The sequence below is a fragment of the Notolabrus celidotus genome, chromosome 13, assembly GCF_009762535.1.
Source record: "Notolabrus celidotus isolate fNotCel1 chromosome 13, fNotCel1.pri, whole genome shotgun sequence".
Lineage (NCBI taxonomy): Eukaryota > Metazoa > Chordata > Actinopteri > Labriformes > Labridae > Notolabrus > Notolabrus celidotus.
The window spans coordinates 16,562,488-16,586,741 of record NC_048284.1 but is presented as its reverse complement, the minus strand read 5'-3'; the positions used below and the strand labels follow the sequence as shown (position 1 = coordinate 16,586,741).

The 24,254-nt window shown below is 39.2% G+C and overlaps 1 protein-coding gene across 1 annotated transcript in view; it reads left to right on the top strand.

Annotated features, from left to right (window-relative positions):
• Window positions 1–24,254, top strand: part of LOC117823895 (beta/gamma crystallin domain-containing protein 1-like) — a 40,225-nt gene that overhangs the window by 14,856 nt on the left and 1,115 nt on the right. The window contains exons 8-21 of the mRNA XM_034699163.1: window positions 1,330–1,469; window positions 2,959–3,085; window positions 5,760–5,795; window positions 6,672–6,832; window positions 7,238–7,361; window positions 9,616–9,761; window positions 11,127–11,253; window positions 12,199–12,228; window positions 12,358–12,470; window positions 12,920–13,052; window positions 15,167–15,306; window positions 16,644–16,767; window positions 18,834–18,992; window positions 23,125–23,281. Coding sequence (XP_034555054.1) covers window positions 1,330–1,469; window positions 2,959–3,085; window positions 5,760–5,795; window positions 6,672–6,832; window positions 7,238–7,361; window positions 9,616–9,761; window positions 11,127–11,253; window positions 12,199–12,228; window positions 12,358–12,470; window positions 12,920–13,052; window positions 15,167–15,306; window positions 16,644–16,767; window positions 18,834–18,992; window positions 23,125–23,281 — 1,717 coding nt within the window. The remainder of the gene's footprint in view (window positions 1–1,329; window positions 1,470–2,958; window positions 3,086–5,759; window positions 5,796–6,671; window positions 6,833–7,237; window positions 7,362–9,615; window positions 9,762–11,126; window positions 11,254–12,198; window positions 12,229–12,357; window positions 12,471–12,919; window positions 13,053–15,166; window positions 15,307–16,643; window positions 16,768–18,833; window positions 18,993–23,124; window positions 23,282–24,254) is intronic.

Below are 24,254 nucleotides of genomic sequence, written 5' to 3'. Positions count from 1 at the left end.
CTTTACAGCAGAAATAAACATGTTTACAGCCTGGTACAAAAGACGAGTGTAGTCTGGATAGCTCATTTCTCGATTGGCACACACTGTAGGGAGGGTGAATTTTTTTCTAACGCTGCAATTTCGAAGAATTTGAGATTCTGAGTCTTCCAATGAGAGGCACAGCTGACTTGATTGACAGGCAGGAACACTGTAGCTATTGGCTAGGAGGCTCAAAGCCCGCCTCTTAACGAGAGAATCGCTTGACGGCAGCAATATATATATATATATATACATATATATATATATGTATGTATTTTTTTTTTAACCTTTATTTAACCAGGTGAGTTAATTGAGAACCAATTCTCATTTGCAACTACGACCTGGGTGAGAAGGCAACACAGGTGGCATGACATTAAATAAAAGACAAAAACAAAAAACAGAGAGGACATACAGAGAAACCTAGAAACATAACAATACAATACAAAAATATGACAGCAGTAGAAACTTAAATGCAATTTAAAAGCAACTGTAGTGATGTTGAGTTATGGGGTGTATTAAGTTTTTGAAAGTGGCGAGTGGAATGACAGAGGTCAGCTTTAGGGATTGTTGCAGGTGATTCCAGTCATTTGCAGCGGAAAACTGGAAGGAGGTGCGTCCAAAGGAGGTCCGGGCTTTGGGTGTGATGAGTTTGATAAGGCTACTTGAGCGCAGGCTACAGTTTGTGCTGTGAAGTTTGATTAGTGACTGTAGATATAACAGGGTTTTACCAGTGAGGGATTTGTAAACGACTAGAAACCAGTGTGTTTGTCTGCGAGAGTGGAGTGAGGGCCAGTTCAGCTGAGAGTACAGGTGACAGTGGTGAGTGGTGAATGGGGCTCAAGTGACAAAGCGGCTGCCGCTGCCGATTGGCCTCAAAACAGCACTTCAGAAACAGATGGGTGACGTAACGGATACTACATCCATATTTTATACAGTCTATGCTTTACCTCTTATCTCATCCAATAACCATCTCAGGTCCTGTAATAATTTGAGCTTCAAAATGGCAGCTATATCCTTAGACGGGCAGCAGACATCAACAGCTAATCTTGCCTCTTCTTAACTGAGCAATTAAAACTAATATAAACAGTTTACTGACCTCTTTCCATATTCTGTGATGTTTCTGTTCTTTTTGCTGTTCACTGAGGAGACTGGCGACCAAATGAAACAGTTACCTTCAGTGAAATGACTGATTTTTGCAATTTAACATTGTGTAAACATTTGGAATAAGGGTTCTAGTCTTTTCAAGACGTTTTAAAGGCCTAGTACAGGCTGCTGCTGATAATTGCTGTGGTTGGTCCCCCCCGTCTACAGGATTACAGCCTCCCTCATATCGATCTGTTTACTGAACCAGAGGGCCTTGGCAGAGTAACACCGTACCATGATGACACCATTGAGACAGGCTCATTTGGCATCCCGCTGAGCACTGCTTCCATCCAAGTACACTCTGGGGTGTAAGTACGGCCGTCTGTGCAGGTCTTTGTGATTGAAATCTGGTAAAGCGAGCGTGAAGGCGTTAAGCTGCTGAGATCAAATCATTAGTAAGACACATTGCTTAGTTATTGTGATTGATCTGAGTGGTAGAAAGGTAGTTATATGGAGACTGGATTTTATTTTAAATAGATTTAGGTAAGGATGAAAAAGGAGAGTTAATGCTTTGTGGCAGAATAGCTTCAATTGGAGATAATGAGACAACCGTGGTTTTCCACATTGATTTTTTTATTGTTAATCACTTGCTGAACAACAAGAAGAGTAGGCTATCGAAATCCATCCAGCTGTGCTCAGCATGAGGCTGCTTTTTTTAATGAGATGTTCGCAGCGTAAGGCTTTGACAAATAGGTGAGAGATTGTTATCCCAGCTACGTTCCTCAGTCTTTGCCTTTGGTTTGACTCTCACTGCTTCGTCTATTCAGGAATGTCTGTCCTGCTGTTGCATGTTGGAAAACAGAGTGGAGAGGTGGAGACTAGACAGAGAGCAAGAGTCAAACAAAGGTGCGGAGAGAATTTGGCAAAAGGGAGAAGTTTTTTTTTACCATGTGAGAGGTGTAGGCATGCAGGACAGTTTGTGCCCTACCCACAGGGAAGACAACGACAGCAGACGTTTTTTCCCACAACTATTTCTGTAGGTTTACTTTGGCACGTTTGATAGAAAGACAACATTTTGGAGATTTCTTTTTCAGTATTTCTCAATATTTAGACAAAGCTAATTGCTGTCAGATGAAAATGATTCTGTTCCAGCAGCAACCTTTACAGATTTCATCTCATGACAAGTTTAAAAGTTGCTAGCTGGATGTAGTTTTAGCAAAATAAATAAAAAGTGCTGCTCGCTCAGTTGAGTTTTCTGTCAAAAATGACCAAGTTTTTTTGCCTTGTAGTTCATGTCTTTCAGAGCCTTAAGGCTTCCATCATCTCTTGCTAGCAGTTCCACCATAGTGATTAAATGAACAGGGGCACTTTTCTACCAGATGCTCATATGTGAAGGTCTTTTTAGGGCATTGTGCTGTGGCACATAAAGGCCCAAAATGTCAGGGATCTGGACCCAGAGTTCCAGCAAATGCTGCCTACGCTAAGAATGAATTGTAAAGGTTTGAAATGAAGATCTTTTACTCGAAAATAAGTAGCTTCTGTTGTCATCTGCAGTTGTATGACTCATGTCTGAAAAGATATGAAATACTAAAAATAAAAGTAAACACTGACCCGACTTAATAAAACTAAAGGCTCTGAACAAATAGATAATAACTGCTGATTTCTATGTAGAAAAGCTGGAGCCAGTGAGTTCATTTTTCTAAAGATATGTCTTGGTTCTGTTTCATAACAAGCTATACAAGGTCACGACTAGCAGATATGCTAAAACAGCCTGGAGGCATAGTTAGGCATAATGCAGAGGGACTTTTTGCTTAATGCTTAATTATCATGCAATGTGGGTGTTCCTCTCTTCTTTAGGTGGCTGGTGTTCAGTGACCCCGGCTTTCAGGGCATGGTGGCTGTGCTGGAGACAGGAGTTTATCCTTTCCCTGAGACCTGGGGCTTCCAATCACCATTTGTCGGCTCAATTCGACCATTAAAAATTGTGAGTATTTCTGCAGTATACAATGCAGAGGATGTTGTCTGAATGTGATCAGATGCTATTTTTAGCTATGCTACTGTTGTGATTCTATTGGGATAATTGTTTTCACTCACTGTGGTCTGGACTAAAACTTGTGGCCTATGGGATGAATTTGAATTAATTGTGTGAATGCATGATTTCCTGTTGTGCAACCATGTGACTGCTTATGCTTTTTATTAAAATATCTACAAACGGTCAGATGATTGTGATGAAATTTGGCGCAGACAAGGATGAATCTTAAAAATCCTGCCCCCATCCTTTAAAAAGTAAATTGACAGCTGTTCAGTAAATACACATGCTAAAAGATATATACACTCATACTTTCCTCCAAAAAAATATTATTTGCCATTTTTCCCTGCAAGACTTTAAGAATTATTATAATGAACTTATGATCGAGTAATCAAAATTAAAGTCCAATACTTTGATGGATGATCCCTTGTGCTAAATTGGCGGAATTAAGCTCTCGATCTGGCTCTGCCTTCCCTATCCTCTTATTGTGGACGGTAGGCGGAATAAAAACACTGCGGTTAAGCTACCAATCAGACACGTTCAGCATTGCAGGCCCTGCCCCCAAAAAGCCCCGGGGCTTTTTGAAAAGTACTACCCCCCTAGCAGGGTCTTTTTAGGGGGGAGATTATCTACCCCTGAACTAAATTTAGACCCTGGTTCAACCGGTCGAAACGCACGTAGTTCAGGGGTAAAGTCCCTAGTTTTGGGGTAAAGTTCCTCCAGTCGAAATGCCCCTTTTCTTACATCTCTTCACAGACACTCCCTCTTTTCTCTCTCCCTCAAGGGAAAGGTAGAATATACGGCATAACCCAGAGAGGGTCAGCTCTAGCATGGACATGCGTCTCACCTTGGCTCTGCCTTCCCTCCCCTATATAGACTCCTCTGTTTGTTTTTTTCTCACTCCATTTTATGAAGAGGTAGAGTGCTAGCAAGGAGTGGAATGGTTCAAAGAGGAGCTAACTGTTAAGCTTCCTGGGCCTAATATGACAAAGCACCAAGGAGGCCCTCAATTGATAACCCTGTTGATGTACTGGCTCCTACTGCCTATCTATTCCCATCTTAATGTTTGGGTTGTGGGAACATTAAGGGCTATTTCGTAGGTTATATATTAGCTATTATGTGGAGTTTCTTTACTGAGAGCACAAGTACCTTGTCTTTATTTCAAATTAGCTGATCTTGCCATGTTAATGAGCTAAAATGAGGTGATGTACCCCTGAAAAAAGATCTTCAAGCTTGTTAGCATGCTAAAGTTAGTAGTCAAAGTTAGTCACATAGTCTCTCTAATGTGTCTTAAGAGTCTTTATCTATTGCCCACTCTGCTCTGCTCAGTATTTTTGTGCTTGCTGATTAATCTGTACAGTTCAAGTGAAGTTTTGCCACATTTCTTGTGAGTGTCCAATATCTGTAGATCAGGGGTTCCCAAAATTTTCAGCGCGCGACCCCCAAAATATAGGTGCCAAAGAAGACTTGGGACTCCCACTGTCCCTCGAAGTGGTTAAATGTTACCTCATACTTCAAAAGTAGTTCACCTGCATGCACATGTGGCTGTGTTTTCTGTGCTGCTGTGAATTAATACTGATCCTTTTGTTAATTAGCTGTTTGCTAACCCTAACTTTAGGAGTCATCTGGCAACAAAGAAAGGCAGAAAACGAATGAAATGTACTGATTTGCAGGGTTTCAATAGAAATGTACTATTTTTGTTTGTATTTTTTAAAATAATGGATAAAATAAGCAAATTTAGATTACTTAAAAAAAAAAGTAAAAAATCTGGAAGACATCTCGCGACCCCCCCCCCCCCCCCCCCTCCCATTGGTGTCTTGCTGTGGATGGTTAACGTGATCAACTGAAGGTCACTGAGCGCCATACAGACTGATAAAGCTCAAGAGTCTTGATCAATGGTACTTGAGACAGATATACAATCAGCCACACGCTGCATGATTCATATTTGCCCATAATATCTCTGCACTCATTATTGAAGCTGGAGATTTTAATGTTTGTAGTGTAATTCTGTTGCTAATTTGCAATAAAAACAAAGGCAGAAACATAACAGACAAACTGGTCTAGTCCGGTCTCACTGGCCATGAACCATGTCAAATGATGGCACTGGTGACCAGAACAAAAATACAACATTTGCTGCAGGTATTTGTTTTACTTTGCACTTAATAGGGACGATGTGAGGTTGAAATCAGCCACATGTACCTTTGATTATATCAAAGGAATAACACTGTTGGCTTCTGATATGCAGATTTCCCATGGCACATTATTAGTTTCAACAGTCCTTCTCTGTTGTGACTTTCTGACACAGTTGTCTTTATGTCTTTTGTCTGAGTCTCTCCACAAGCAGTCAATATGGGAACTAGTTACTAATTACCTTCCACAACGACAGAAGTTCAGGCCATTGTGCTCTTTTTGCACCATGTCACTGTTTTCAATGCTCCATTCAAGGAAAGAGAACTCATTATGTCAGTATCAGTGACTGTCTTTTTTTTGTGTGTGTGTTTTGAATTAAAAACAGACAATTGATGCTGACGATCGTGTGTGTGTGTGTGTGTGTGTGTGTGTGTGTGTGTGTGTGTGTGTGTGTGTGTGTGTGTGTGTGTGTGTGTGTGTGTGTTTGTGTGTGTTTCAGGGCGGTTTCAAAGTGGAAAATCCCAGTGAAGTCAAGGTAAGATTTTACTTCACTTGTTTGGCATGTGTGCTTGAAGTGAATGTAAACTAAGTCATTTTAAATCTGCATACTACAGTTTACGCTTTGTTGATTGTATGAAGGGTAAACAAGTCTTTTAAAACTCCTCCAGGCATTTTCCATTACATTCCTTGGCTCAATTTTCTGCAAAGTGTTGTGTTTACCTTACAGTATTTTAAGCCAAAAATAGATGCATTGTGGGGGAATTTTCCAGTAAAACCACAGAGTTTGGTCTGCGGCTATTCTCAGAACGACCCCAGAATGAATAAGAGAGGGCATTTTTAAGTTTCACTTGTATTGTAATACAGCAGTCTTACAGGGGGAACATCGCTAAATTCAATTAAATCCAATTCAATTCAAAACTTTTATTTATTCTCGAAAAGACATATAGTTTTCCCTCATTTCCAATGTCGTCGAGACCACAGGCACATTAGAAACAGCAAAGAAACCACACAATCATTCACAAAATAATATATTAATTAAAACAGATACAATTTGAGACACAGTGGTCTGAGATCAAAATCTTAAATTCTGCAAAAGAGGGTATAGATGTCAGCTTTAAAGTCCGAAGAAGAACAGAAGAAGTATTCAAGGCTGCCCTTCTTTTCTTTCACGTAAAACGTTAAAGAGAAATTAAAAATAACTTCATAATACCTCTCCTTTAGATTATATTTCGTATGAGGTTATTTTTACAAAAAAGGAAAAATTTGGTCAAATGTGTCTTATGTGCTTCAAAGAATTGATTGTGTTTAACCAGAATAAAGGACAGACGTAGCAGGAATAACAGTTCATTTACAAAATGTTTCTAAACCCTGAGTCATCTTTTATGTAAGTTCAATCTTTTCTCTTTTACAGGCTGTGGTGTATGAGAGTCCTGGCTTTGAAGGCTCCTGTTTAGAAATCGACAGTGAAGTTTTCAGCTTTAGTGAAAGTGAAGAAGACAACCCCCCTGATGGAGTCAACTCAGACTCAAAGAAAATTAAATCTGTGGGTTCTTTCAAGATCATCGGAGGACTGTGAGTCTTTATTCCTCTATTTTTTTATACTTCACTTTTTGTGCTTACTTGTATAAAGTTAGGTGGTGAACTTGGCTTGAAAATACAGTTTATTCAGGACATATTTGTTTGGCATGTGTCAAACACTGAGACAGTTTCTAGTACCTCATAGAGTAATAGGGCGTAATGAAAGACAGATTTACAGTCACAAAGAGCAGGAGTTAAAGATTTACACTTTATTAAAATCAATGAACATAGCTTAAATGCAAAGTTTTAAAAAAGTAACAAAAAGTAGGTGTTTAGATAAGCACGAGCACTAGCATAGTTTGGGACATTAATCGAGGCCTGTGGTGCACAATAACAAATCACTGCTTCACAGAAGTCTACAAGTTGACGCTACCATTGCTGTTCATCTTTCCCTTCCAGCTGGGTGGGTTACAGCCATCCTGGGTTTGAGGGCCAGCAGTTCATCCTGGAGGAGGGAGAGTATATGGACTGTACGGACTGGGGAGGCCCTGAGCAGCTCCTGTCACTGAGACCAATACAAGCTGTGAGTACTATAATGCCGGTGTTCCCAAACTTTTCCTCCCGCAACCCCCAAAATATAGGTGCCAAAGACTTGATACCCCCACTGTCCCTCAAAGTGATTTAATGTGGCTTCATTTAGCTGGTCTGCGGAAAATTAGCCTACATATATGAGCATGTGGCTGTGTTTCCTGTGCCGTTATGAATTAACCTACTGCTACTGATGCTTTTGATAATTAACTGTTCACTAACTATAAACTTAGGAGTCATCTGGCAAAAAGAAAGGCAGAAAACTCATTACATTCTTTTTTCAAGGTTTTATTTCAAGTTTAGCTTCTACTTTTGTTGATATTTTTTACTATAATGGGTAAAATATACTAATTTTAGATAACTTAAAAAAAATATATATATATGGAAGACATCTCACCATTACCCATTTTTGTCTCGCAACCCCCAGGGGGTCCTGACACACACTTTGGGAACCCCTGCTATGATGCGCTGATTCACTGTACACTGTTAAGTTACTGAAGTTAGTTTATAATACACCAAAAGTGGTAAAAAAATAAATAAATGTGGTGTACTTTGAAAATTGTGCCTCAAGGAACATGAGTCTGTGCAGATCAGAATTAATCTAACTTAATATAAGCAAATATATATCACCCCTAGAACTGATGCCAGTTCAGCTCAGCAGCAAGTCAATCCTGTCTCTCTCTCTCTCCCCAGTTTCCTACTCTGTCAACTTTTCTGAGCAGCTCAAAATTCAATTCTAAAAAAGGCTGTTAATGTAAGAATGGGAAACTTGTGTATTAAGCAAAACAAGGGAGGCAAAAATCTTCACACATAGAACAAAATCAATGTTTTAAGTACAGGGATCCAACCTAGATTTTAAATTACATTAAGAAGTTGAAGTTTGCTGAAGTTTTTAGTGTAATATCAGTTCAGGGATCTAACTGTTAAAGGCAGCAAAGTTATATTTCAATGGAGCTGTGGAAAGGAAATAAATGTGATGTAATTAGCAGCTAGCGCGCTTGTTTTTAATGACCCTGTATTTCCTGAACAAGCACACCTGATCAACAAAACCCTTCATTTTCTCATTTAATGCTTTGATTTGTATTGTCACATATGCATTGCTATCGCAGTTACAAGCAACAAGTTTGGTATCTAAGGATATATAAACACATCAAGGAATGTGGTTTAATCTCAGATCAAAGGAGAAAAGGAAAACTCAATGAGCACGGCGTACAAAGGATTTGGTTATTTGATATATATTGTATCTGTTAAAATATGCTGTTGGATTTTTTTTTGAATAGCTGCTGAAAGGAGCGTTAGAATGACTAAACATCTAGAGAGAAAGTGATGAAAAGAAAAGGGAAGAAAATACAGTTGTGCTCATAAGTATACATACCCTGGCAGAATTTATGATTTCTTGAGTAGTTTCTGTTGTCATTATGATATAAAAAGAGCAAACACAGTTGTTTGATAATAATTTGCTTAACCCAACCGCTAACCATGAGTGAAAAAAAGTTTTTTCATATTCTCTGAAAAATGGCCAAAAAAATCATAAATTCTGCCAGGGTATGTAGACTTTTGAGCACAACTGTATATATTGGTAAATAATAAAAAAATCTTTATTTAGACCAGGGGTTCCCAAACTTTCCAGCCTGTGACCCTCAAAATAGCAGAACCAGAGAGCAGCTAACACCACTGTCCTTCGAGGAGGTGAAATGTTCCGCACTGCTGTGGAAACACACTAAAATAATATGGACAAAATAAGACAAATAAAACGGCCTAAGATACAGTAGAAAATTAGACTTCCTTTGTGCACATGTTGCTTTGTTTCCTGTGCTGTTGTAAATGAACCTGCTGCCATTGATACCGTTTTTTATCTGGCTAAGTCACCTAAGGAATATTGTAGCAACAAAGAAAAATGGAGAGCAGATAAAACAGTTTTTATTTGCATGGTTTTATTTGAAATCTAACCACTTTTTTCATTTATATTAACAAAATTCTGGATTAAATGTGTTATTGTAAATATTATTTGCTTATGGGCGGCATTTTGAGACCTCCCTATCAGTGTTCGTGACGCCTACTTTGGGACGCTCTGATTGAGAGGGTCCCAAAATCCCTTTCTAAACAAATATTGATATATTGCACCAATTTAATATTTTCTGGTAACTAAGTTATAAGTACATCTTTGAACAGTAGATCTCAAACTATGTGTTAAGTTGGATTGCTTTATGTTCCTGAGATTTTCACACTAATCTCTATTCCTGTTTCAGGACTTCTTGTCTCCGCACCTCAAAATGTTCAGTGACAGAAACTTTGGAGACATGGGAGTCAACATTGACCTCACAGTGCCTGTCATCAACATGGATAACACAGGCTACGGCATGAAGACACAATCTATTGATGTTATGAGCGGAGTGTAAGTGACAATCTTATCCTCGACTAACCCTCTCAGCTGTCTGAGCTGATATGTGAAATAACAGAGTATATAGTTCACAGGATTTTTCTTCCTCCAGCTTATAGAAAAAGCATCAAATCTGTTTCTGTTTATTTGAATTCCTGAGCTGTCTTCCTTCTGCAGGACTCAGAAGTGCGTTTCTAATAAAGTATGCTCGATCCGTACTTGCAGCACGGTGCATGTTTAAGAAGCATTCTTGTGCGTCAAACTGATAATTATTTTGTGCTGCAGTTCCCGTGAAGTCGTCTGCATTTGATTGGTGTTCTGTGAAAGTCAGGTGTGTGGTGGTAGGGCTGCCACGCCTAGGCTGACGGATTGAGACAGATCACCTGGTTCACTAATGTTTTGTCTGCCACACCTCACTTCCTGTCATGTTAGTTGGTTTTAAAGTGTGCTTCTTCACGCCCTGCTGCAGGGAGAATACATGCATAAGAGTGCAAGATGTGAAGGAAGCGTTCCTAGACAACTGAATAACAATGCTTACAGGGAATGTTGTGTTCTATTTTCAGATGTTTTTCTTTCTTTCTTCTGTTTTGTCCTATCATCTGTAATGTGGCATGCTGTAAACCGAAGTACCGGTTATGTTCCCTACTTGTTTCTATTTCTGTATTCTACAATCAGCTATTAAAAGCTGAGGGAAACAAACAAAAGCACATCATAAAAATAAGAATTATTATTCCTATCACAGCTAGGAAAGAACACGCTGATCATTTCTATCTCAAGGGACAAAGAGACAAAATGATGAATAATGTGCAGTGGAACATTTCGTCCTTCTTCAGCAGGCAGGACTCTCATAACAACCAAGAGTTATTCTTGCTGCGCCGGCTAGCCTGTCATTAGCTTGCAAAGCCTCGCCCATGTTCCGCTGCCTGTCCCTTTAAGCCTGTGATGAGCTCTGTGTTGTTTTAGCATCACTGAGAGGGAGTTGTTTGTTGTGTAGCATGTCAGTCTGTGTTTGTGTGAGGCCTGGAGCAGAAATACTTGAGCTTTCCACATTAAGACACACTGGAACAGCTTCCCAAAACATGCCACATTTGTCAAGACAGTGCATGCAGTACATAACTGCTGAGATGCTATCATGTAGGAGGTTATCATCAACTTGGACTCTAACCAAGAATTGTTGACATACATTGTAAATGAACAACACTTTGGCTGTGTAGAACAGAATTTCTGTGGTTTTCTCTGTTAGCAAGTGTGGGCACATGAAAGACTGAATTAGGATGAAATGAGAGACAGAAGAAGATGAAGAGGAATACACAATTCTGAAATGTCAGTGCAAAAAATGTAAGGATTATAATTATGTCTTGTGTTCTCTCTCTCTCTCAGATGGGTTGTGTTTGAGGAGCCAGGTTTTTGTGGGGAGTCTTACATCCTGGAAAAAGGCTTGTATGGAAGCCCTGAGGACTGGGGGGCGATGCAGCCCAGAGTGGCCGCTGCAATGCCTGTTGTTTTGGTAAGGAATGACTCATACACAGTTATTGACTGATCTGTTTGTGCAGTGGTGAAAAACTTGTCCGGTCATATAGATTGTGCTATACCCTTATATTTTACATACCTCTAATTTAAGCCTTCTTGGATTCATCATGTCACTGTTTTGTAACAGGAGAGAGCTCACTGTATTCTCACTTCCCCTAGTAGTCCAAGTTTAGTGAACCAAGAGTTTTCATTGCATGTGACCAGCCGTAACACTCACATGTCCGTGACCAAAGCAGAATTTTAGAAAGTTTGAATGCCCTTAAAACAGAATAGTATATTATCTCTGAAGAGCATGAGGGTAAAATGGGCCGTCAGTGTATGAGAGGAACAAGTTTGTCATGAGACTGAAAGTCAAATCTTATGAGATTACAGCAGTGAGTCAGCATCATGCTACTTCAATTTCATACCAGATGATGACAAAGAGACGAAGCATGCATGCAAAGTCTTATGTAGTGTTGCGAGTACATGCAAGTCTTTGACAATGTTTTTTTCCCTTCTGAAGTTAGAAGGCAGAATGGAGGAGAATAATTTACAATTTAGCTTCATTTGTTGAAGCTCCTGCGAGGAACTGTCTGTTTGCATATGATTTTAGATAATCTTGTCTGAACCTTACCCTCTCTCAGCAGTTACAAGCATTCAAAATAATCATATAAAATGAGCCAATCTCGTTGCTCATGGTCTTGTTTGCATTTTTAGGTCTTAATTAGCACCATTGTTTATTTCATAGCCAGTCAAAAACTTCTCACAGGAGCTTTAAGTCAAATAATTAAAGGTAATTTGAGCCACTGTGTTACCCTATTATGCAAATTAACGACTGCTGTGGAACAAACATATCACAATGGAAACATCTACTTCTAATCATGTTCTATTGTGTGTCAGTGAATGAGTAAATCAGTTTAATTAAGCTGTTGTTTTCTTTCAGGATGACTTTGAGAACGCAGCCAGTTTTAAGGTAGGTGACTGGAAAGCATCAAAGAGCACATGCACTCTCATTGAAACAATGTTTGTCTTACCTGGTGATGTGTGTAAGGGTCACGGCCTGTATGACTCAGTCTGTACTTTGTTACTGTTTGTGCCCCAGGTGCAGCTATTCTCTGATCCAGGTTTTCAAGGCACTGTCCTCACTCTGGAGGACAGTGTGACCTCCCTACAGGACGGTTTCTCTGTGGCATCATGCAAAGTCCTGGCTGGCAGGTGAGTTATACAGCACACTGTGGACAAAATAACAATCTGTGCTTTATTATGTGGATACAACGAATCCTAGTTATTTGAAATACCACACTGCAAAAGCTGATTTTAGAAACAAGACACCTTCAGATTTCCCCAAAGGTGATGCTATTTAAGCTGCACATTGCTCATATTACAAAAATTGTTTCCTGTTTCTATTCCTGGGTCTGCCAGGCTGTCACTGTTCAACAGCACTCATGACTAATCAAGTATCATCTGCATATTGTAATCAACTGTGCACTATAGCCTGTAATTAAATGTCCAGATGAAAGCCGGAAACCTACATTATGCAAATAGTTAGAATTGTGATTGAAAATCCTCATCAACACAGAACATAAATCCCATTTGCTGCTCTTCTGGTGTTTGTTAATGTGCTTGTGTGTCTGTGTTTGTGTATTTATGCAAATTACTTTCAGCTGGCTGGCATTTGAGGGTAAGGACTTCTCTGGCAAGATGTACGTGTTGGAAGTGGGAAGCTACCCAGACCTGAGAGCAATGGGCTGTTTTAATGCGAGCTCATCAATCCTGTCACTACAGACTGTTGGCTTTGTAAGTTTGTTTTCTCTGTAACACTCTCTCACACTTTTACCACCCACTTTGGTCGGCCTAAACACTAAAACATTTATCTTTGGTGATAAATTTGGACAATACATCAAGCTAATGTAACAATGTCAGACTCCTGTTTGCTCTAAAAATGTTCTAGCAGTACCAGAGATAGAATATTTTATCATTTAGTGCATTTTATTTACTTGGCAGAACCTTGTGATGCATGACTACAAAATGTAACATGATCAATAGCTTGGTTCAGGTTGTGGTGTGTCATGCTAATAGCAGCTAAGCAAGGTTCCAAACTGCTAGCCTCAACAGGCTGTAAGAGTGGGAAGCGGTTTGGTAGGCCCGCCCCACACCAGACTTGTAAACAGGCTTTGGCATGTAAAGGCAAATGGAATCTCCATCAGCTTAGATCACTGGTTATGTTTCTTTAGCATTGTCACATGTTGTGCTAAAGTGAAGCCAGCACCGCCTAGAACATGCACATTTTTTTGAGTCTCTCAGCTAGATTTTCAGGTTTTCCAGTATCATTTTTCGGTTTAGGTTGACTTTCTACATTCTCAAGAAGTTGTTTGCTCAGATTAAACACTGTAATAATAATAATAATACATTTATTTATATAGCACATTTTAAAAACCGGTTTAAAAAGTGCTTTACAGAATGCAAGACATAGAAAAAACACAAAAGCACATGACAAAGGTTTACGAGAACTAAAATGAGTTGAGTAAAAGACAATAATAAAAACCATGAAGAAATTAAAAAGTCAGTGATGAGTTAAAAAGTAAATGCACATTTTAAAAAGTGTGTTTTTAAAAGAGATTTAAAAGAGGACAAGGATGAGGCTTGCCTGATCTCCTCCGGCAGGTCATTCCAGAGTGACGGGGCCCTGACTGCAAAGGCCCCGTCACCTCTGGTTTTTATCTTAACCCTAGGAAGTTCCAAGAGGGATCTGCCGGAGGATCTCAGGCAGCAGTTGGGGACATACATCCATAGGTACTCAGGGGCCAGTCCATTTATGGCTTTAAAAGTGAGTGTTAAAATCTTAAAATCAATTCTAAAACCCACAGGCAACCAGTGAAGAGAGGCTAAAATGGGTGTGATGTGTTTCCTTTTATTGGTGTGTGTGAGGAGTCTGGCAGCGGCGTTTTAGACTAACTGGAGTTTTGAGAGGTCGTGTTTGCTTAGGCAGGTGTAGAGTGAGTTACAATAATCTAATCGGGAAGTGATGAATGCATGGATGACAATTTTGAGGTTACGGTGTGAAAGGTATGCTACCTAAATAACACCAAATAGACAAAGCTAGCGACTAGCTTGTGAGCATTTCAAGAACCAAATATTTCCCTCATGTGTTGTCCGACAAAAAATACTGCCAGAATACAGACATATAATTCAAGGTTGTCAAGTACCATGACTCCAAACAACAGCTAATGTTGCCCCATGTCTGCTGAAAGAGTAAGCTGGCATCTGTTTGTTTCTACTTTGCCATTTTAGCTTTGTAGCCAGAATTTGTCATTGCTGTGTCTTCAGTTCCCTGTGGTGATCCAACAGTCTAATGAAACAGTTTGAATAGTCTTTGTTTAGGCAAACAGTGCATTCTGAAGTTACCATCATAACCAACTCACAACATAATTTGGGCACCAAATTGTAAGTCAAGGACATCACCACAAGGTGGAAAATTTAGTTAAAGCTCCTGTGAGGAGTTTTCAAGTCCTTGTTCAGCAGACTGAAATTAATACTGAATAAGCAAACAGGACCATTAGCAACAAAATTGAACATTTCTGTATACTTTTTAATACCTGAAACCTCTGCGATGGGTTAGCTGTCAAGCCAGATGAAATAAAGCATGCTTGTTTTACGTTAGCACCCTTACTTTACTTGCTTTAAATAGCTCCATTAAATATATCTGAGATAGATCCACAGTGCTCTACACACATTTTAAAGTCAAACCCATCGGTATCAGGAAACTCAAATTGAGCCCTGAGGTGAGCATGTGGTCTGTTTCCAGGACAACATCAAAGTAACTTTGAAGTCAACCAGCAGTACCTGTCGGTCTCATCTCCTTCCTTTTACTTAATAATAACTCTCCGTCTCTTCCTCTCTTTATTAAACAGGAGTTCTCACTGCCTTCAATCACTGTTTTTGAGCGCTGTGCTCTGAGGGGGAAGAGGGTGGTGCTGACGGATGGATCGGTCAACCTTCAGCTGGCTGGAGGCTGCAGCAGAGTCCAGTCTGTGCTGGTGGAAGGAGGCATGTGAGTATCCAACAGCTGCTGTGTGGTTCCTCGCTCTGATGTAAAGCTGCCGTCCAAGTTCTCCTCTTGGTGCGAGTTTGACAGTTCCATGTGTAACAGCCAGTTTGTGTTTGTGCCGAGGAACGGACACACTGCAACACAAAATATCCTCATTGGTTACACATGCTTTCTCTTGATTAAGTCTCTGTTCTGTCACTGCAGCTCTACATCTATTTCCCTTTTATTTGTAATCTTATTCTGAATCTTTTTAATTAAAAACTTGTCAACACTCAAGGTGACGCATCAGGTATTAGGCATCCAGTGCAATACAGATCTTTTCAGGCAAAGCAAAGCATTTTAACTCAACGAAAAAGGACGAAGAGATGACAAAGGAAACAAAGTGGATGGTTTGTGTCTCAGGATATTCCTTTGTGTTCTTTTAAATAGGAGGAGGTTATCTGATATCTCTAAGAAAAGAAAGTTTATTATCTAGGTTTAGTAATGAGACGAAATAGTGCTGATATATTTGTAGTTATTTTTGTTTGAGTCTGTGTAGCCAGCAGTTTTTTGGCCTGTATGCTCAAGACATGATGTTTCATAGCTTTAAATACAGAGTGTGAGGTTTGTGCATAGTATATGACAGCGTACTGACAGAGTGAGCGATGATGGAAACCTGCTGCTGATGTGTGAGATTCAGACTGCAGGTGTGAGCCCATGCTGAGGAAATAAAAGGCTCACAGTGAGCCAGAGCTGTCTGTGGAGTGGCACATTCCTACAGCAGGAGAGACAGGCAACCAGCCAGAGAGCCGAGCCATCCAGCTAAAAGCAACATTCAGTGTCACAGCGAAATTGGAGGGGTAGAGGCTCAGCACATTTCCAAAAGATTAAATCTGGCGTGCTGCAGAGAGAAGACTCCAAATTACAACCGCAAGTCAGAGGCAAACACTGTTTCCAGGATCACAAGTTAAACAGCCTGGTTTTACTGTAAATGTATTATTGAATTGGAACCAAGAGTTGGACAACATTCTTATTATGACCTGCTTTACTCTAAGACTTTTTCAACTTGCTAAAATGCAGTTAGAGACGAAGGAGTCTGCAGAAGGAAAAAGATAATGAAAGAAAGAAAATGTGTCATACCTTAAAAAAATTAAGTGATTTCTTATAACACCCAGTATTCTCTGTATAGGAAAAGCTTCTGTAGGCACTATTCTTTATCTTGGGACTGATACTCAGGCCATTTGAAGAGAAACTTTGTTATAAAGTAGTTAGATAAATGTCTTGATTCCATTTTAAATAGAGTTTAAAGGTACAGATGAAAATGAGAGCTGTGTTTTTAATCTTTTTTTTCCTGTGTCCAGTTGGGTGTTATATGAGGAAATCAACTATCGTGGTGCCCAAGTTTTGCTGAAACCTGGCGAGATCTCTGATTGGCACCAGTTCTGCAGCTGGCGGAAAATAGGCTCCCTCCGTCCTCTTCTGCAGGTATGACACAATGCGGCACAACAGGACAAAAATGATCCAATATTACACGATAACATAGGACAAGACATGACAAACAAGACACGAACAATACAATATAACATGATAAGATACCACACGACACGAACAATACAATATGAGACGAACAATATGACATAACACGGCACAACTGGACACGAATAATACAATATTACACGATAAGATATGACACGACATGAAATATACAATATAACATGATCAGATAGGATACGACATGACATGAAAAATACAATATAACAAGATAAAATATGGCATGACGCGACACAACACAACATGACAGAAACAATACAATATGACACGATAAGATACAATAAGAACCATACAAGACAATACTATTAGATACAACACGACACAAACAGTACAATATTATACAAAGATACGACACAAACAATATAATATGACACGAAATGTTAAAACATGAAACGAGCAATATGATAAGATAAGATACGACGCAAAGGATACAATATGACATGATAGGTTACCATACGAAACGAACAATATGATACAATAAGATACAACATGACTCAAACCATACAATATGGCTACGTTCACACTGCAAGGCGTAATGCTCAATTCAAATTTTTTGCTCAGATCCGATTTTTTGTTTGCCTGTTCACATTACCATCTATAATGTGACCTGTATCTGATTCCAGTGTGAACTGTTTGCCGCTTTGAACTGCCACGCATACGTAAAAGAACAGTAACAATGACGTCACATGCAGCTGTTTCACAAACGTAAACATGGAGGAAGTCAGCATTTTCGCCTTTGTCACAAAGTTTTTGTGCAGTAGGAGCCAGAGAATGAAGGGCCAGGTGTGGAGGAGGTCAAGTATAAAGAAAAAGAGAGACAAATTTCTTGTTTCGGCATTTTGCGGAGCTGTGGCCGCAAATACGATTGAAAGGTTAATGTGTATGCGGACACGGAGTCAGGAGTGGGGGGGTCTGCGACGTTAATAGTTTCACAGAGACAGAGTTTATTCAAAACTTCAGGATGTCGTGGGCAACTTTCAGTTACATCTGTCAGCGGCTCTCCCCAAGACTCCTTTGGCAGGACACTCAACTGACTTGCTCCATCGTTGCTATCCTCCATTTGTGCAAGGCTACCACCGCGCAGAATAGTGACGTGTGTCGCTATAAAGTGACAAAGTATCAAATGAACATCAAATCCACCTTGGCCGTTCACACTGAGGTCGCATTGAAAAAAATCAGATCTGTATCTGATTCAGGACCATATATGGAAGTGGTCTAAATCTGATTTGAAAAATCAGATTTGGGCCAGATTTGAGTGTTCACACTGCCTCTAAAAAATCTGACCTGGTCACTTGACCCCAGAAAAATCAGATTTGGGCCACTTTTGCCTGCAGTGTAAACGTAGACTAAGACACAACAAGTTACAACACGAAACGTACAATATGACATGGTAAGATACAACACAACACAACAAACACTATATAATACAGTAACATACAAGGAAACAAGTCTTCGGTTTCCTGCCTTAGAGAAAGTGTACACCCCAGTGATGGCAGTTCCACTTCTAAATGTGTTGTTATGTTAGACTAACCTCAATCTGATGTTAGTTTAAAATCTCTGCTATGTTTTCTTGCTCTATAACAACAGCTCTTAACAGCTGTCATTAAAAGATTTGCCGTTATTGAATGTGCATGAGGATCACACATTGTGTGCCTCATCAGCCGACTAACTGTGACTGATTTCTTTGCTGAATGTGAGGACTGCTGCCGCTGCTGTATGAAATCACATCAGGCGTAATCAAAGTCTTGTGTGGTGTAGAATTATTCAGGATTACAGCATAAACAAGTTAAAAATATAACTTTGTTCTCACACACTCAATGAAGTTTGTCATTGAATGTTGATATTGCACTTTGTGTGGATCTGAAAATAGCTGCAGGATTTAAATGTTTTCATGCTTAACGCAAGCTTATTGTTTAATGCAGCTTGTCTTCAAACTCTGTGAATCATTGTGAATAAGTGCTGATTCTGTGTCTGTTTGGCCTTGTGTGGTTTGCGTACAGAAAAAGGTGCACTTTCGTATCAGGAATAGAAAGACAAGGCTGATGATGTCACTCACCGGAGATTTGGATGATGTTAAAATGATGCGGATCCAAGAAATGGAAGACACTGATGGATTCGAGCAGATCTGGCTCTATCAGAATGGACATCTTCACTGCAAGGTAACAGAACAATTATTATACATCTTTGTGGATAGTGATGTGAAATGGTGAGAAAAAAGCTTCATATATGTTATTTTTTACACACTAACATCCTTTTAAACAAACCCAAGCAACTTTTTGAAAACACTAGCAAAAATTGAGAACATCGGTCTGTTGTGGAATATACCATCATCACAATACCACAATAGATTCAAGATTCAAGATTCAAGAAAGCTTTATTGCCAAGTGAGCTCGCACATACAAGGAATTTGACGTGGTGAATGGAACACTGGTACTTAACAACACAGACAGTAAGGAAACAAGACAAGACAGTAAGGACACAACAAGAACGTAAGGAAACAACAAGACAGTAAGGACACAACAAGACAAGACAGTAAGGACACAAGACAGTAGGGACACAACAAGACAGTAAGGAAACAACAAGACAGCAAGGACACAACAAGACAGTAAGGAAACAAGACAGTAAGGAGACAACAAGACAGTAAGGACACAACAAGACAGTAAGGAGACAACAAGACAGTAAGGACACAACAAGACAGTAAGGACACAACAAGACAGTAAGGACACAACAAGACGGTTAGGACACAACAAGACATTAAGAACACAAAAAGACAGTAACGGCACTAAAAGATAGTAAGGACACAACAAGACAGTAAGGACACAAGACAGTAAGGACACAAGGCAGTAAGGACACACCAAGACAGTAGGGGCACAAGACAGTAACGGCACAACAAGATAGTAAGGACACAACAAGACAGTAAGGACACAAGACAGTAAGGACACAACAAGACAGTAAGCGCACAACAAGACAGTAAGGAGACAACAAGACAGTAAGGACACAACAAGACAGTAAGAACAACAAGACAAGACAGTAAGGACAACAAGACAAGGCAGTAAGGACACAAGACAGTAAGGGCACAACAAGACATGATGGACACAACAATTCAGTAAGGAGACAACAAGACAATAAGGACACAACAAGACAGTAAGGAGACAACAAGACAGTAAGGAGACAACGAGACAGTAAGGACACAACAAGACAGTAAGGAGACAACAAGACAGTAAGGACACTACAAGACAGTAACGGCACTACAAGATAGTAAGGACACAACAAGACAGTAAGGAGACAACAAGACAGTAAGGACACAACAAGACAGTAAGAACAACAAGACAAGACAGTAAGGACAACAAGACAACAAGACAGTAAGGACACTAGACAGTAAGGGCACAACAAGACATGAAGGACACAACAATTCAGTAAGGAGACAACAAGACAATAAGGACACAACAAGACAGTAAGGAGACAACAAGACAGTAAGGAGACAACGAGACAGTAAGGACACAACAAGACAGTAAGGAGACAACAAGACAGTAAGGACACTACAAGACAGTAACGGCACTACAAGATAGTAAGGACACAACAAGACAGTAAGGACACAAAGAGACAGTAAGGACACAACAAGACAATAAGGACACAACAAGACAGTAAGGAGACAACAAGACAGTAAGGACACAACAAGACAGTAAGGAGACAACAAGACAGTAAGGAGACAACAAGACAGTAAGGACACTACAAGACAGTAACGGCACTACAAGATAGTAAGGACACAACAAGACAGTAAGGACACAGAGAGACAGTAGGGAGAAAACAAGACAGTAAGGACACAATAAGACAGTAACAGCACTTCAAGATAGTAAGGACACAACAAGACAGTAAGGACACAAGACAGTAAGGACACAACAAGACAGTAGGGGCACAAGACAGTAAGGACACAACAAGACATTAAGGACACAAGACAGTAAGGGCACAACAAGACATTAAGGGCACAACAAGACAAGACAGTAAGGGCACAACAAGACAGTAAGGGCACAACAAGACAAGACAGTAAGGACACAACAAGACAAGACAGTAAGGGCACAACTAGACAAGACAGTACGGACACAAGACAGTAGGGGCACAACAAGACACTAAGGACACACCAAGACAGTAAGGACACACTAAAACAGTAGTGCAGAATGCACATGTAGTAGATAAATATAATAATAAAATATGTTATGGAAAAAAATACAATATTGCACATGGTTATGAGGTATTGCACCAGAAATAAAGTATTGCACATGTATGGGATATATCACAGGAGTCAATAGGCAATACAATTTAACCAATCACCCAAAATAGTAGTAATAAGCATCTGTATCTGCATAACAACAAATACAGGCTTTCTGGCTTTTAATCTTTTTTTAATCAATGTTTTCAAATAGATGTTTAACTTTTATGAAAAAACAAAAAAAACAGTGATAACTACTGCAGCAGTGTTGTCACTGTGAATGTAATATGTTTCTAATTAACACTCCATGAATGCTAATGAAAAAAAACACTTCTAGTCAAGAGCCTCTTCCAAAAACACACTCATTCTACACTCTGCTAAATATGGTAGGTTGTTAATAGTAAGAACTAGTGATATTCTGAAATGACTAATCTCCAGGTTGTTTAAATTGAAATTTAACGTGTTACTTACAGAATAGTCAGAAAACACTACGAGTACAGTGAATTTAGCATGGCTTAAAGCTGCTGTTGGTAGTCATGGAGTAAACATCTTTTCAGAGAGAGGGTCTTTGAATGTTAATCCCTCCCAACCAGATTTCCTCTTAGCCCCCCAACACAGATAGGCGTGTGCAGTCATGATAGTGCCGGACTCATAACCAATCAGGACAGAGGATTGGAGATTAGCTATGATTGGTCCGTCATATCGGGAACAAGGGGAATAATAACATTGCTAGATACAAAGGCATTGGAAAACGCAGAGATGTCGCAATAGTCTCAAATTACTCCACTTACTGATGAGTACAGATAAAAAAAGTAACGTTTTTTTTCCACCATTCCTACCAACAGCAGCTTTAACTTTTAAAATATCGCAAAATATGGCTAACATTAGCAGAGCTAACACCAACTTGCAGTCCACGTCTGTTTTAGACAAGTGGTTTTAAGACACTTGAACTAGTCACAGCTTACAAACTGTATCTTCATTTATTAGATCAAAATGCTGCCAAACTGCACTATGCTGTGAAATGCTATCTTCCATATGTGCATATGTACGCTCTAGTAGTATCGCCTTGTGGCATCATGGAAGTGGAGCTACGACTCCGGCTAGTGGTGGGTGGCTGCGCTACAGCTCAAACACAACATTTGATGGACAACTTTGGGCCTGGAATAATTATTCATACATTTTATATATATGTGTGTGTGTGTGTGTGTGTGTGTGTGTGTGTGTGTGTGTGTGTGTGTGTGTGTGTGTGTGTGTGTGTGTGTGTGTATAAAATATAATATATGTATATAATATAATATATATATATTTACAGGGATGGAAAAAAGTTTTCAGACACCACAAATATTGCATTGAGAATCACTCTTAGGTCTTCAAGTGCAATTTCTTTTAGTACAGCCAGGTTTATTTATTTTTTTGTTCATTTTTGAACACAATCTCTGTTATTTGTTGACTTTGATACCGACAATGTTGAGAACTGACATATTGAAACTGTCAAGAATTTAGCTTTGTTAGTTTTTCTTGTAAACAATAAACAAAAAATATATAATTTGTATTTGTTTATGTCAGTCTAATGCTTGAAACACAAAAAAGATTTTTCCACAAATATTTCATGACAATATTTGAGATTGAGTCTGAAAACTTTTTTCCACCACTGTATATATATAATATATACGTACAGTATATATATATATATATATATATATATATATATATATATATATACACACACACACACACAAACACACAAATGTACATTAGTAAATTGCTTACCTGACTAGTACTTCTGGCACCGACGAAGGTGATGACATTTAACTGTTTAGTCCACAAAGTAAAAACTGTATGACGTGAAATAGAATTGTGAAATAAAGCATGTAATTTAACATTTTTAGATATGAATGTAGAAGTGGATCATGAAAAGTAATACAGCTGTTTACATCATTTTTTTTCTCTTGTAACTTCTTTTCCCACAGGGTATGTTCTTTGAGCACAGACCTGTGTTATCATACTAAGCACTGGTCCAGTGATGTTGGTTAACTGAATGATACTAATTAAATTGATCATCTCCTCTACCTGTATATCTCCAGATGCTGGAGGAATGCTGCCTGAGCCCCAGTGGTAGTATGACAATGGCAGGGAGCCGCGTAGGTCTCACCCCTGAACCACAAAATCACCTCTGGAGCATCACACCTGAGGGCTTTATTCGCTACTCACCCACATCTGATCTGGTCCTGGAGGTCAAAGGTAAGCATTAACTTGGTGTAAAAACATTTTTTTTAAAGGATTTTCAAAATGTCACAGTATACTCTTAACGACTATAAAATACTTTGGAAGGTAGACTATTCAAGAAGGGGGACAAGCTGAGATGAGTTTACCACTGGGAATCTAAGTGTTCAAACGTTTTAAAGATCACAGGGAGGTATTTAAAGGTTATATAACGTCAGTGTCGCTCAAACTCCCACACTCTATATGCTCAGGTTTTGAAGTTAAATCACCTGTGAACACAAGGAATTTAAAGTGACATGCATACCTTTATGCAGCTAACATTACATTTCTATACTGTTGCTTCCTTGAATGCATCTTGGCTCAGGTAATCACCCGAAATTACTTCAAGCCTAGCCATTTAGAGGTCATTACTGTCACCTATATTTGGCTCTGGCAGTGTGGTTGTATGCATCATTGTCGATTAGTGACACCTTGTGGACTAAATAATGCAACTGAACGAATTCCTCATTCACTGCAGTTACATGCTGGATATTACATTTTGTATTATTATCTATTTAAAACATTTAAACTAAAAAGATGGAGGAGGTTTAAAAGAGCTCATCATCTAAGTGATCAAATTATATATTTGCGTAATTGATCCTGTTTAAATACTTAGTATGATTAAAAATATAAGCTCATCTCAGACAATTAAGACAATTACAAAGTCACCCTGCTATCACCTTAAGAATATTTCAAGGATTAAAGGACTTATGTCTCAGCAGGATGCAGAAAAACTTGTCCATGCATTCATCTTTAGCAGAGTAGACTACTGTAACGGGGTCTTTACAGGACTTCCTAAAAAGTCCATCAGAAGACTGCAGCTCATACAGAATGCTGCTGCTCGAGTCCTAACAAGGACCACAAAAGTAGACCACATCACTCCAGTTCTTAGATCCCTACACTGGCTTCCTGTCTGTCAGAGAATAGACTTTAAAATCCTGCTGATGGTTTA